Below are 15,265 nucleotides of genomic sequence, written 5' to 3'. Positions count from 1 at the left end.
AGTTTGTATAATTCAAAAAGATTTTGTCCATACAAATCTGCTAATTCAGGACTTTTCGGAATCTTTTCCATTAAAAGTCCTGCGGGGTTTTGAATTATCGCAGTTTGGGGTTTCAAAACTAGGTCAGCCGCTGTAAAACCAGAGGACTGTCTTTTATCTTTCCCAGTTTCCTAAGTCAGATGCAACTTTTCTTCAGCCGCTAAAATATCAGGGGTCTGGATTTTCTCTTTGCCAATTTTCTGGGTTAGATGTAACTTTTGGTCCTCAATGATTTTATCAATTGGAGGACTAAGTTTTGCAACCCTGGTAACCACACCTATTTTTACCAGTGAGGTTAGTTCTTTCTCCAGATTATGGAGGTGATCTATTATAATATCCTGGCTCTTTGAAACATGACAATCACGTCACTATCTGCACAAGTTCAAATAAATCTGCTAACTTACATTGCAATATTTTAGAAATTATGAATGCGTGTACAATATGCTTTCACAAGTCATCACGCGATTTATTTGGAAACTCGAACTCATGAACCATGACATTCTTATTCGTAATATTTAAGGATAAATTGAATATGGGTAATTCCAACAAAAAAGCATTACGAGATAAAGCAAACATCTGTTATAAATAAATAATAAAACATGACCAAAATAAAACTTTCATACCTTTCGATGACCTTCTCCAGAAATTTGAAACAAAATTTTGCCACTAGGCCCAACCAAAACATATGTTGGCCAGGAACGTATTCTAATTCTCTCCATAAATACATATCATCATCATTTACTACCTAAAAAAGTAGTGTTGATGTGATTAAGCACAAAAAGGAATAAGTCCACTATTGTCAATAGAATGGCATAGTCATTTTTTGGTAGAAGTAGAAATTAGACTATAGGAACAAAACCATCTAGGTAATTTAAAGTAGTTGCCTTCATTAGTGGTGAAATATGTTGCACTTGCATAGAAGGAATATGTCTACTACAAAGTGTAAATCAACTAGCTTATGAAATCATCACTTAAGTAGCATTGTATTATAATAAAGGAAATTGGCCACTAGAGCATGCTTTCCAAATAAAACGATAGATTGGAACTCCTTTTGCAAAGTAAAGAGTCTAGGAAGGTGTTTGGATGACACCCAAAAATTAGGTTTTGGACCAAAACTAGGTTTTTGAATTGTTTGCACTTCATCAAAACTTGGTTTAAGCCTTTAAGGAAACTTGGTTTTTTACAAAACATGGCTTTGTAAAAGAGAATAAAAAACCCCAACTCCCTCAAGCTATTCATAAAAGACCATGTTTTAGGTGTGTATATCAATTCTCGAACAAATAAACCATGTTTTCAATACTCAATTAAAAAGCTTGGCTTTTATAAGGGTGTCATCCAAATGCTCTCTATGTGTTTGGGCTTGGGAAATGTAGCATATGAAGGAACCCTTGATGTGACCATCAAAAATTGACATTGGTTTTCTATCCTACTATTCTTTGTACCCATTTACATTTTCTTATTTTGTAGAAAATTCATCATAAAGTAGTGCCCACTTAGCAACACCTGCTGATGTCACAAACATGCGCGAGTGAATTTGAAAAATAAGAATTGATCTTCAAAGTTACTGGATGCATCATCTCATAATAGAGCACTGCATTTCGGATGGCTTCAAGGTCCTTCTCATTATCAAATTTTGCACAATGGACTACAATAACAACAAAATGCAAAAAAAAATTTATAAATTTCACAAAGTGTCGTAGCACTATATGAAAGTGAACATCTAAAATATTAATGAAAAAATTTTCTTATAATGAAAAACGATTTTTTTTTTTGAAACAAATGCGATAAATTAAGTGGCCATTGAGTTAAAAATAAAAAACACTTTAAACAAAAAACGTTAAAAATGAAATAAACACGTTTTTTCACTACTTTACACTTTTTTCATTTTTTCACTTTTTTTAATGCCAAACATTTTTTTTTATTTCTATTTTTTATTTGTTGCAAATCTACTTATCGTTTGATGTTTGTGTTATTAGTTTTTCACTTATATTACTTTCCCCCAATTTTTAGATTTTCAAAATTTTTAGAGTATTTTTTTCATTTTTTTCCTAGTTTTTTCAAGCTCGATGTATTATACCCGAAAAAAACCATACCGTTTAAAACTCCGATACGTTATTTGTGACTGATGTTTGAAACCAAGTAACTAACAAAAGAGAAATTAACAAATAATATATGGTATTTCATCTATTTAAGACAAAAATCAGAACATTTATTCTTTCTTGTACGAGACAAAGTCCATAAGAAACATGACATACCATCACTTTGCAAAAAAAAAAAAGGATTGATGGTACCAAACAACAAACTCAAAACACTTTTAGGAGATGCATACTACATTGTTTGAATAGAAACCATCAATTGTCATGCATCTCAAGTATAAAAAAATAGTAGAAAACAAAACTATGGATCTAAACAAAGAGATATTCTTAGTGCCTAACCTGCACATGTTAGTCACATGATTTGATATTGCAAAGATTGGTATATTACTTTTAACCTGCAGATCACAATGGAGATTAAATCACACACTCCACGTTGTGAAAGCTCAGCTTCCAACTTAAATAGTATATTATATGATGTATGTGTTATATAGTATATTATTATAACACATATGTTACAACATATACGTTATAACATATATGTTATATGCTATAACATATAGCGTACAATTATATACACTTATAAGTACCATCTATTATATTATTGGGCGTTGTACATATGCATATATTTTATGTTGTACTCTATACATAACATATAATATTACATATAATTAGATGTCATAATGTATAATACGTGTACATGTCATACACTATATACTATAATATTTATATAGTATATGTAATATAATTGCTATATACTATAAGTGTACATGTAACATTTGTATATGTAGAGTTACAATATATAACATATTTTATATGTTATATACATAATATATGTGCACATATATTATATATTATATTTATAGTGTATATATACATATGTACACTATATATATAACATGTGTGCGCATATATTATGCGTGTAGTGTACATATAATACATATATTATACACATATGATATATGCACACATATATTATATATGTACATACACATATATGTATGAACATATTATATGTGCAGTATTATGTATGCGTACAATGTTACTATGTATATATTATATGTATATAATACATTGCATGCTACATATATAATATATAGAACTTCTATACACATATATATGTGCACTCCACGTATAACATTATACATATACACTATAGATAATTCATATAATGCGTTATCTCTCTCTCTCTCTCTCTCTCTCTCTCTATATATATATATATATATATATATATATATATATATATATATATATATATATATATATATATATATGTTACATATATATATATATGTTACATATTGTAAAAAACATATGTAGACGTTATAGCTAATATGTATATATACACATACGTTAATATATACACATATATCATATGTATGTACATATATTTGTAAATGTATATAATTATGATATAACACGTTATACATATTACATATAATAGATATATTATATGTACACGTGTGTATGCATACAAGTGTATATATAATATATTGTATATATAATATAATAAATATATTATATGTACATGTGTGTATGTATAAAAGCATATATATAATATATATCTGTATATAACATAATACTACAGTATGCAACTATATACATATGCGATATATATATATGTGTGTAACATAACATATTACATATAATGCATGTTACATAACATATTATATATATAACAACATATGTCTCCCTCTCTCTCTCTCTCATATCACGACTACCAAAAGTAGCACAAAAAAATAGAAATCCCTGTATTGTCTCTAGTTTACATATATTCAAGGGGGCAGAAGGGCGGTAAAGGGCCATAATGTTGCTTTTTTAATGGGCGTTAACGGGGGCCGTAATTTAATGAGCTAACATGAAAGATATTAAACCTTTTGATGGCCTCAGCTAATAAGGGCGAGAAGGAGAGGAGGATTGATTGATCTGGGCTTATGGCCGGTGCTTAGAGAGGGTTCGGGAGGAGATGGCGAAGGAGGAAGGAGGAGATGGCGAAGGAGGAAGGGAAGACGGTAACAGTCAAGAGCTCCGACGGCGAGGTGTTGGAGGTGGTGGAGGCGGTGGCGAAGGAATCTCAGACGATCAGACAAATGATCGAGGATGGTTGTGCTGATTCCGGCATCCCCTTGTCCAACGTTGCCAACAATATCCTGGCGAAGGTAATCGAGTACTGCAAAAAGCACGTCGACGACAAGATTCAAGAAGAAGAGCTCAAGGCGTGGGATGCCGAGTTTGTTGAGGTGGACCAAGCGATGCTCTTCAATCTCATTCTGGTATTCTCCTCGGCCATCTCCCTCTTCTTTATTCAGTCCTCTATTTGGGTTTAGGGTTAGGGGTTGTGATTCTTGCTATCTAACCATTCCGACAAGATTTTGCTGTCTGCATGACCCAATGGTTGCGTAAATTGTAGTCATAAAATGACATCACTGTCGCTTCTGGAATTTCGTGTTAGAACTGATCAGACACTGCATACAGGTTTTAAATGAGGATCTATGGCTTGTGGAAGGTCAGCAAGAGCGGATGATCAATGGGGCAAATGTTTGGAACTGGCCTGTGGCATATGATAAGCTTTGAGCAAGGTACAGAATATGGAGAGATGCACTTGAAAGAGGCAACAAGAAGCTTCCATTCGAGAGGTCAATTCCCACTTATTTGGAAGGGATGGTGAGATTCATTCTTCACGAAGCTCTAGATAATATGGATTTTCCTGCCTTTGAAGTTTGGTTCACAGGAGTCCATAATTCAATTCCTGGAAGGGCAGAATCAACATTTCTTTCCGTCAAAGGAAATTGTATATGGATTAAGGCTTGCAAGCAATTTGCGTCTTAATCGTCTAGAGTATTTTCATGTACAGTGCCTATGCTGATTTTTCTTCTTTTTCACCCTTTTATGACCCCATCTGAAGGTTCAACGAGGCATATTCCCTTTTTTAAGTGACTGTTCAAATATTTGGCATTATCATGTCGATGGTTAAATTTGGTAGTACAAAGGAAAATTATTTTTGATTCACCTCCTTATACTCAATTGTTGCCACTGAAACTGATTAAATTCTGTATTTTTTCTTCTCTTTCCTTTTATTTTCATTTTCCTTTATTTGTGGCTCTGAAATCAAGGACAATTGCACTGCAAAGCATCTCTTCCAAGGAAGGCAACCTTAACTTGAAGATATCTGTCCCACAAGGTTATCATTTCTCAAAGCTTTGATACCGAAAGGACTTCTCCTATGCCTTGATTATATTTTTGCCTGTCCCTTTTTAACCTATATTCAGGGATCATATAGTTATAAATTATAATGTAATAATATATACGAGATTATATATTATTATGTATATACTGCATATATACTAGTTCAAAATATACATCCATATTGTAATTATATATGTAACAAATATATAATACATATATGTACCATATATATTCATACGTATAACATTATTTTGCCTTCTTTGCTTAATCTTTACTCTTTTTAATTTGTTAAAATAAGAGTTTGATAGCCTGGAATCTGGATTTATAAAAAATTGCTTGTTGCAGTTCTTCATGAGAAGTCTTAGCTACGTGATGCATTGTCTTCCTTAAGTCCAAGAAAAAAGGAAAATTAACTATATATTTTCTGTCCTCAATTGTTCAGTGCTTCTATTTCTTTTTCAGGTGAATGAGGCCAAAAATGTGCTGAAACTTTGCGATTTTGGCAATGCTTTGTTTGCTGGGAAGAATGAGATTACACCATAGTTGTATCTCTGTTCAGTAAGTCCTCCATTTGGTTCTATTCAAGTATAGTTGTATCTCTATTCATTAGTTGTTTTTACTGTAACTTTGAAAATCTGTTGCGTGTGCAAATTCAGGTACTTCTTTGTGTGATGTGTATGCTTCTGAATCGTGATGTGAGGGTTATTATTGACTGGTTTATTGAAACTGCAGTTCTTGGCTTGCCGTATGACCATGCTTTGGACATATGGTCAGTTGGCTGCTGCTTGTACGAGCTATATACAGGAAAGGTCCTCTTCTCTGGACCATCAAACAATGACATGCTTCGGCTTCATATGGAGTTAAAAGGTCCATTTCATAAAAAGATGCTCAGGAAGGTATGCGATTTTTTGGCATGGAAAGTATACTTACTTTGGACGACTGATTTTGTTTATCTTGTGATTGATATCATTTTTTACTCTGTCTTCTATTTTAGGGAGCCTTTACAGATCATCATTTTGATCGGGATCTGAATTTCCATGCCACTGAAGAAGATCCTGTAACAAAGAAGGTGATCATTTTTTCATTATCATGTACTTCAGGTTAATTTATCTATAGCATGTTGAAAGTACATCTTGTTTGTGTTATATATATATATATATATATATACCATTGTTCAGTAACAAGTGGCTGGGTAGGGCCATTATGTCCTTTATACCTGCATCTTAATTGACTCCACAAGGACGATGCAGGGAGTTCTTTCCTTGGTCAGCAATACCATAATTAAGCAAGCCAAGTAGAGATGTGCACCGAAAGGATGTAAGTGAACAATGCTAATCAGCCAGTTTATAACAAATGTACCTAAATAAGCTTCGTAAGGTAACTAATTAGCTAATGACAAAGTGACTATAGTTGTTGAAAGGGAACTCTTATGGGTTTAAGATAGAAAACATCGATTTCAAGTTCTGAGTGTGGGAGATTGACTTGCGGTTGAAGAAAGAGATTCCTGATTTCTTTCACAAAATGTATAAAATCTATCACTTTTACTGTAGATTTCTGTTGTTCTGTAAAGGTTACTATAGATTTAGTGTTTTGTGAAGATATGGCATCAAATTTCAAACAATCCTGCATGACAATGGTCACAAAGGTGAGGAAAATGATTGGTAGAAAATCATGTGCAAGTGTTATAATTAGATGATGAACAATAAATAGATGATATTTGATTGTTTTCATTTTTTATTTGCTTAAATAATTTCATCTTGTGTTGCATAGAACTTTAAAGTTATTTCTTAATGTGTTATTACTTGTAACATTATGAGCATGTTATGTTAATGGATGTTTATTCCCATAAGTCTATATTTATGTCGAACATGTTTTTAATGGAAAACATTTTTTTCTTTATCTTTTCTTGTTTTTTAATTTATTTTGAACTTTTAACAGTAAATTGAATTTCCGGTACATTTATGAAACTGTTGTCATACGTTATGGTATGGCGTATTTGTTGGTCCCACCAATACGGGTACATTGGTTTTAGTCATTCAACTTGAATTCGCTTGGACCAGCTAATCGTTTTGTGGTTGTGGACTTAAACAACACGTACTTGACTTCTAAATTGACAAATAAAGACCGAAAAAATGGTTAATTGGTGTGATTGGTGAGGACTGCTCAACTTAGTCGGTCAAGTGGTCCATAGATTATGCTCCAGCCAACTCGATAGTCATGGACCTGTCAACTGATCATTGGCCAGAACAATAAGCATCTATTTGTCCAATTAGTTGCTAGGTTCCCGATGACCCAACAATTTATAAGTGCTATGAGATGTAGTTATGTTACGGAAATGTGGTGTCCTATGATGTGAGTTTCTCAAATTTTTTCTTAAGAAATTGCTCCCAACAATATTAAAATGTGTCTTGTCTCTAAAACAAAATGTTGCATCTGCATGATGTAAAGAAAGTGCTGAGTGTTATCCATATCGGACAATACGTATCGTATAGGTTTGAGAAACCTATGCGATACGCATACAACACACGATATGCCTATGGATCGTAGGTGTATCGTCCGCATCATGCGATACAAAGGCTGTACTATACGATGTGGCTGATACAGATACGGGGACAAAATGGAAAAAAACATTGTTTTTGTGCTTCTTTTTAAAATCGGTCCTCCCTTCCACTTTCTAAACATCTCTAAGAGCTGTGGGAGGGGAGGTTTTACTAGTTTTCTAAAAAAATCAACATATGTTGGTGAACAAATTCCATTTGAAGGCATTGAAAATTAAAATTTTAAGAAATTAACAAAGAAAATGAGGATGAATACGAAGATTATGATGATCATCATTGATGGATGATAATCATGATATTTGCTGCCATCAATGTTAAGTATATCTCAATGTTTCATTAGCATAAGGTTGTTATTAAATTTTTTTCGGTAGTTCTATTCATATTTTTTTAATCCTCAACGTATTCTGAGCTGTTGATACTTGGAAAATCAACTTTTTTTGCCTTCCCTTAAAAATTCTCGTTGGCTATTGCGACAATCATGAAATATTATATGGATTTATTTATCTACATCCATGCAACATATTTGCATGCCCACACTAGGAAAGCAAAAGTGCTTACAATTTCATTGTTAGTGCAGGCTGTTAAGCGACTGCTTGTGAATATTAAGGCAAAGGATTTTAGTAGTCTTATTTCAAGCTATACTGGTGAGGATCCCAAGATGCTGGCCAATTTCAAAGCTTGATAGAATTTTTGTGCTCGATCCAGAGAAAAGATTGACAGTATCTCAAGCACTGAGTCATCCATTCATTGCGGGCAAGTGAATAAAGATGCTGATATTTCTGATCCAGAACTGCTGTTGAGTTAGCTATGCATTTGAGTCTTTTATTCAGCCATCTGATCATTGGGCATTTGCTTGTCTCTATCTTTGTCACATGGACCAAGTGCAAGCAATGCAGACTTCTTGCTGATCGTGAGCTTAACACAGCCACTCTGGAGAGCTCTCTTACTTGGCGAGTCCTTTCAATCGAATATATTCTATTTCTATTGTAAGATAGCTCGTCAAAGGCGTTTCATCTCTTGTCAATAATTTTTGATGATCTTTTGCTTGTTGATTTAGCAATGGGATGGATGCAGGGAATACGGGCCCTTGTTGGAGGAGTGAGAGACGTGAGACCCCTCAGTGAATAGATAGTTAATGTCATAGTGTGTATAACGGAAAGGGGTTTCCGTATACACGTTTCTGACTTTCTTTTGAATAAAGGAAGTTCCCAACAACTGTTTCATTGTACGGTAGGCTAACTTTTGCCGAACATGATCAACGTTCACAAATAAGTGTTTGAGTGTTGTTCTTTGTGTATATATTTTGTGGTTGTGGACTTAAACAACACGTACTTGACTTCTAAATTGACAAATAAAGACTGAAAAAATGGTTAATTGGTGTGATTGGTGAGGACTGCTCAACTTAGTCGGTCAAGTGGTCCATAGATTATGCTCCAGCCAACTCGATAGTCATGGACCTGTCAACTGATCATTGGCGAACAATAAGCATCTATTTGTCCAATTAGTTGCTAGGTTCCCGATGACCCAACAATTTATAAGTGCTATGAGATGTAGTTATGTTACGGAAATGTGGTGTTCTATGATGTGAGAGTTTCTCAAATTTTTTCGTAAGAAATTGCTCCCAACAATATTAAAATGTGTCTTGTCTCTAAAACAAAATATTGCATCTGCATGATGTAAAGAAAGTGCTGAGTGTTATCCATATCGGACAATACGTATCGTATAGGTTTGAGAAACCTATGCGATACGCATACAACACACGATATGCCTATGGATCATAGGTGTATCGTCCGCATCATGCGATACAAAGGCTGTACTGTACGATGTGGCTGATACAGATACAGGGACAAAACGGAAAAAAACATTGTTTTTGTGCTTCTTTTTAAAGTCGGTCCTCCCTTCCACTTTCTAAACATCTCTAAGAGCTGTGGGAGGGGAGGTTTTACTAGTTTTATAAAAAAATCAACATATGTTGGTGAACAAATTCCATTTGAAGGCATTTAAAATTAAAATTTTAAAAAATTAACAAAGAAAATGAGGATGAATACAAAGATTATGATGATCATCATTGATGGATGATAATCATGATATTTGCTGCCATCAATGTTAAGTATATCTCAATGTTTCATTAGCATAAGGTTGTTATTAAATTTTTTCCGGTAGTTGTATTCATATTTTTTTAATCCTCAACGTATTCTAGCTGTTGATACTTGGAAAATCAACTTTTTTTGTCTTCCCTTAAAAATTCTCGTTGGCTATTGCGATAATCATGAAATATGATATGGATTTATTTATCTACATCCATGCAACATATTTGCATGCCCACACTAGGAAATTAAAAGTGCTTACAATTTCATTGTTAGTGCAGGCTGTTAAGCGACCACTTGTGAATATTAAGGCAAAGGATTTTAGCTATACTGGTGAGGATCCCAAGATGCTGGCCAATTTCAAAGATCTGCTTGATAGAATTTTTGTGCTCGATCCAGAGAAAAGATTGACAGTATCTCAAGCACTGAGTCATCCATTCATTACGGGCAAGTGAATAAAGGTGCTGATATTTCTGATCCAGAACTGCTGTTGAGTTAGCTATGCATTTGAATCTTTTATTCAGCCATCTGATCATTGGGCATTTGCTTGTCTCTATCTTTGTCACATGGACCAAGTGCAAGCAATGCAGACTTCTTGCTGACCGTGAGCTTAACACAGCCACTCTGGAGAGCTCTCTTACTTGGCGAGTCCTTTCAGTCGATTATATTCTATTTCTATTGTAAAATAACTCGTCAAAGGCGTTTCATCTCTTGTAAATCATTTTTGATGATCTTTTGCTTGTTGATTTAGCAATGGGATGGATGCAGGGAATACGGGCCCTTGTTGGAGGAGTGAGAGACGTGAGAGCCCTCAGTGAATAGATAGTTAATGTCATAGTGTGCATAACGGAAAGGGGTTTCCGTATACACGTTTCTGACTTTCTTTTGAATAAAGGAAGTTCCCAACAATTGTTTCATTGTACGGTAGGCTAACTTTTGCCGAACATGATCAACGTTGACAAATAAGTGTTCGAGTGTTGTTCTTTGTGTATATTTTTTTGTGGAATTGGTGAATTTCTGGTGGTCACTTAGTTTTGTTCCCTCAAAATGATGCAGGCGTACGGGAGGAATTTAAAGATGGTTCAGTTCAGGTGTATAGTGTGCAAGCTTTCATCCCAAAAGATCCTGCAGCACTTGTAAGTGCCGAATTTGTACAAGCAGAAGAGTGTTTTGGTCAATCTTTGACGAATGAGAATTGTTTGTGGGACAACAGGTATGGCAGAATGGTTCCAGTCTTACTCATGATAAGTTTTGGTAGGTTTCAACAAGGAAACTCTTTCATGTTTCAATGCTCTTCACCTCTTTGCCCACATTGTTTGTTTTTGCATGTATGCCTTAGCATTGTCAAATTACATGTTCCAAAATTTATCAAACTAAGTGATTTGATATAGGGATCATCTTGCAGGTATGTTGCGGTTTCAAATTTTTTTGTTAAGCGTAATGCTTATGGGAAGCATCTTAACATTGCTTCAGTGGAGCCAAAGACTGCATTTGTGATTAATATATATATATATATATATATATATATATGTATATTCCTATATGTATATATATAATATTTTAAAATATAACATATACAAACATGACATATATATGTACTGTATAACAAATATGTAATATCAGACATACACATATATATTATCATACTATATGTAATATATATGTACATACATATGTGGTATAATATTTCATGTATAATACTTGTATATTATATAATATGTTATTAGTATATATGTTATAGTATTATATATATACAATAACACGTATCATATATATTATACGTTTAACATATAATACATAATATAATATATTATATATTGTACGTATACATTATTGTTCTAGTAATATATCATTAATAGACATTACTATAATTATATACATTATGCATTATAATACGTGTATAAAGTATGTTATACGTAATAACTTCTAACGTATATATAATGTTATATGTTTATTGTATTTTATATACAATATAACATATAAATGTAGTATTTAGCTATTTATTTCTTCTGTGATCCTCATTCATGATTTAAACTACTCTGAGCTTGTTATCTATTTTGATGCTTAAGGTCAATTTCATGTTATGCGTGCAGGGGCTGACTATCTTTGCTTTCAACAAAGGGAAGTTCAATTCAAAGACCTTAAATGAGCTACTAAGTTTAGGTCCCACTTTTGTAATAATGAAGTTTTTTTAGAGTAAGTTTTACCAGTACTGCTTGGAATTCTCTTGCGTTGTTTCTTGATGTCATTTAGGAGGCAAGGAGTAGGCCATGATTTTACATCATTTGTTTCCTTCAATGTTGTAAAACGCGTATCGTAAGCCGTATCGGTCGTGCATCGGTCGTGCTTTAAGATACGCCGTATCGTAACGTATCGTAACCGTATCGTAATTTTTTTTTAAAAATTATAAATAAATCAGAAAAATTTTAAAAAAAATTCGGAAAATTCATAAAAAAATAAAAAAAATTAAAAATAATAAATTGTTTATAGAAAACATGTTTGAGATAATGATAGACTTATTATTGCTATAAACTTACGCGTTCATCATTCATAAATATCAAAATTCATAACAATAAATAATACAATATCATTCAACAAAGCATAAGGCCATAAGCCATAAAGTGATAAAGTCATAAAACATTCAATCAAGTGTTCAACAACCATAGATTCATAACTCTTAAGTTTTTGTTACATATAAAATGAAAACACTCTTGACTTGACTCTCATTCATGATTCATCATTCATAATCTTCATCATCTTCATCTTCATCTTCTTCTTCTTCTTCTTCATCGTCAAGAATTGGAAGATCTTCACCAACATATTCAGCATCAGCAGTAGCAGACTCTCCTTCATCAACAAAGCCTTCTGTTGCTTCAGCTTCAAGGTTGAAGCATTCAAGATCTTCATCATCAAATATTGTACCTGGTTCTTCTTTAATCCATGGCTCTAGATCGTCAAAATTGTCCAAGCTGATAGGATCGAACTGAGATGTGTGCTTACTTGCTAATGATTTTTCTAATTCTCTACATTAAATAAGAGAAAATTTGTTAGTATATAATTTCATATAAATATATTGTACAAAAAATGTAAACATTAATTAAGCTATATGCCTATATTACCTTTGTTTCAACCTCATATTATATCGAACAAAGACAAGGTCATTCAACCTTTTATGTTCGAGCCTATTCCTTTTTTTGCTATGGATATGTTGGAACACACTCCAGTTCCTTTCGCATCCACTAGCACTGCATGTCTGGCTGAGGACTTTGACTGCAAAATGTGCTAGGTTTGGACAATCAAACCCATACCTATTCCACCACAAATCTAAACAAAAATATAACAAATCAGTGTGAAAGTTTTAAAAGAATCAAATGTAACAAATGCAAAGTAAATTAAAAATTTCTATGTATTTACCTGGACGTATCGTTATCCTGGCTCGAACGGCGGCAGGTAGTCCCATGTTCCGAAAACAACTATCATATAGATCCAACTAACAACTATCATATAGATCCAACTCATTGTGCACAGCATCTTGTTCTGTAGAATCTTCCACTAACACATTAATACAATCTAACAAACCATGCATGACTTCTCTGTCCTTCTTAAATGTAGGAGAAAATCTAATTGCAGGATTTAGATAATAAGCTGCTGCATGAAGAGGTTGATGAAGTTGTCCAGTCCACCTTTTATCTATAATCTTTCATATGGGCATATATAACTTTTTATTCTCCTTTAAGTTGTCTCGAATTGCCTCTTTTGCTTTGTCCATAGCCTCATATAAGTACCCTATGGAAGGTCTGTCCTCGCTGTCAGCCAACCTGAGAACCTTAACTAATGGTACACAAACCTTCAATAGCTTCACACATGATTCCCAAAATACGTTATTGAATATAATATCCACAACTAAAGAAGCATTTCTTTTATGAGCATGTGGATATGCAGCCCATTCTTCACTAGCAAACATCTGTCTCAAAGGAGTTCTTTGTTTCACCACACTCTGCACAGTCAATACATTTGTGGCAAATCTAGTTTGTGCAGGTCGTATTAATTCAACTCCTTTTGTAAATTTTCTCATCAAACTCAATACATATGCATGATTATAGATAAATTTTGTTACCTCTTGACATTGGTCAATGACTGATTTCATATCATGCATCTCATTAAGATCTTGAAGCATTAGATTAACACAATGAGTGGCACATGGACTCCAATAAAATGTTCTATACTTTTAGATGTCATAGCAGCACGAATCTGCGGCGGACCACTTGGGCTGGTATATGAAGGGAAAAAACTCTTAATAGAGCCAACACTAGACCTACCAGTAGGAACTCTACCACTAGGTGGTCGCATACCACGCTTGGCCCTAATATCTATTGTGCCTCTTCTCTTCCTTCCCGTTAGGCCAGATTGACCTCCTTCATACATAATCCCTTTTCCTCTACGATCTCTACCTCTTGAGGTCTCCAAATCTGTTCTTAGACTGCTATCGTCTTCATCATCACATTCATAAGCTTCTTCCTCTTCTTCTTCATCTTCCAAAGGCACATTATAGCCTACATCTGCATCTTCAATTTCTTTTTGTATTCTCTTTTGACGTAAAGCATGAAGCATATCTAAACATTGTTGACACACAAATGGAGGCAAAGGTTTGTTTGGTCCTCCAACACAAGGAGACGCATCTTTGGAGGTCCCTGCCAAATGGTGTTTCATTCTAATAATCCATCCTGAAAATGTATTCCCAGAGAAGCCACATTTGAGTTTCAAACGGTTATTCTCCTTCACCCTTTCGCACCATTGCCATGTAAGATCCATATCTTCAAAAAAAAAAAACGAAATCCTATGGTAAACTTAATGAAAAACACTCAAAGTCTTCCAATGTACGATTAAACGGTAAAAAATTAAGAATATATGGTAAGAACATGAGATTTCATACCTTACGAAGAAGAAATGTCTGAAATGAAGAAAACCCCTTTCCTTCCCACAAAAATCAAGCACCCACGCACAAATCGACCACTTAATCTTCGATTTGACAATGAAAATCAAGTTTTTCATGGTGAAAATGAACGATCGCTCTCCCTCACGGCACTATCCAATTGTTAGAAATGAAGAACGGAAGAAAAATTTCAAAAAGAAGCCGAATAAGTAGGTCTTGGGCCCCCTTTTGCGTTTTTAGCCCGTATCGTACGATACGTGCGATACAGGGCCGATACACCCCCTTTTTACGATACGGGGGGTGTATCGTACCATTTTTTTCAAACGAGACGATACGTATCGTATGATACAGGGTCGTATCGTACGTACA

General features: G+C 33.9%; 3 protein-coding genes across 44 annotated transcripts in view; 2 read left to right on the top strand and 1 right to left on the bottom strand.

Moving 5' to 3' along the window:
* Positions 1–15,265, top strand: part of LOC116253575 (magnesium transporter MRS2-B-like) — an 80,401-nt gene that overhangs the window by 52,730 nt on the left and 12,406 nt on the right. For 21 of the 42 annotated variants that reach the window (XR_007573081.1, XR_007573083.1, XR_007573066.1 and 18 more), the window contains exons 3-9: positions 8,454–8,862; positions 8,951–9,106; positions 10,245–10,424; positions 10,540–10,643; positions 10,732–10,887; positions 11,020–11,176; positions 12,057–12,159. The exons of 2 other annotated variants lie outside the window; for them this stretch is intronic. The gene's annotated coding sequence lies outside the window, so the exon portion shown is untranslated. Of the gene's footprint in view, positions 1–6,312; positions 6,388–6,568; positions 6,636–8,453; positions 8,863–8,950; positions 9,107–10,244; positions 10,425–10,539; positions 10,644–10,731; positions 10,888–11,019; positions 11,218–12,056; positions 12,160–15,265 lie in introns of all 42 variants that reach the window. 19 more of the 42 variants (XR_007573088.1, XR_007573086.1, XR_007573069.1 and 16 more) reach the window with 18 other exon arrangements.
* Positions 4,038–5,843, top strand: LOC126409974 (SKP1-like protein 1). The gene is made up of 4 exons (XM_050077237.1): positions 4,038–4,405; positions 4,608–4,796; positions 5,246–5,313; positions 5,781–5,843. Exons 1-2 carry the CDS (start codon positions 4,121–4,123, stop codon positions 4,704–4,706), a joined length of 384 nt encoding a protein of 127 aa, XP_049933194.1. The 5' UTR covers positions 4,038–4,120; the 3' UTR covers positions 4,707–4,796; positions 5,246–5,313; positions 5,781–5,843.
* Positions 12,172–15,223, bottom strand: LOC126409975 (uncharacterized). Its single transcript, XM_050077238.1, has 2 exons — positions 13,083–15,223; positions 12,172–12,986 (listed from the first exon to the last, which is right to left on the bottom strand). The coding sequence occupies exons 1-2, from the start codon at positions 13,097–13,099 to the stop codon at positions 12,701–12,703; spliced, it is 303 nt and encodes a 100-aa protein (XP_049933195.1). The 5' UTR covers positions 13,100–15,223; the 3' UTR covers positions 12,172–12,700.

The sequence above is a fragment of the Nymphaea colorata genome, chromosome 4, assembly GCF_008831285.2.
Source record: "Nymphaea colorata isolate Beijing-Zhang1983 chromosome 4, ASM883128v2, whole genome shotgun sequence".
Classification (NCBI taxonomy): Eukaryota; Viridiplantae; Streptophyta; class Magnoliopsida; order Nymphaeales; family Nymphaeaceae; genus Nymphaea; species Nymphaea colorata.
The sequence above is the reverse complement of the archived record's forward strand: the minus strand, read 5'-3'. Positions and strand labels throughout refer to the sequence as shown.

What these genes read in the sequence shown, in the direction of transcription:
- LOC126409974 (XM_050077237.1), top strand. Translation starts at nt 4,121, where the DNA reads ATGGCGAAGGAGGAAGGGAAGACGGTAACAGTCAAGAGCTCCGACGGC. An exon ending in TGCTCTTCAATCTCATTCTG is followed by an intron (nt 4,406 to 4,607) that starts GTATTCTCCTCG and finishes CACTGCATACAG; the next exon opens with GTTTTAAATGAGGATCTATG.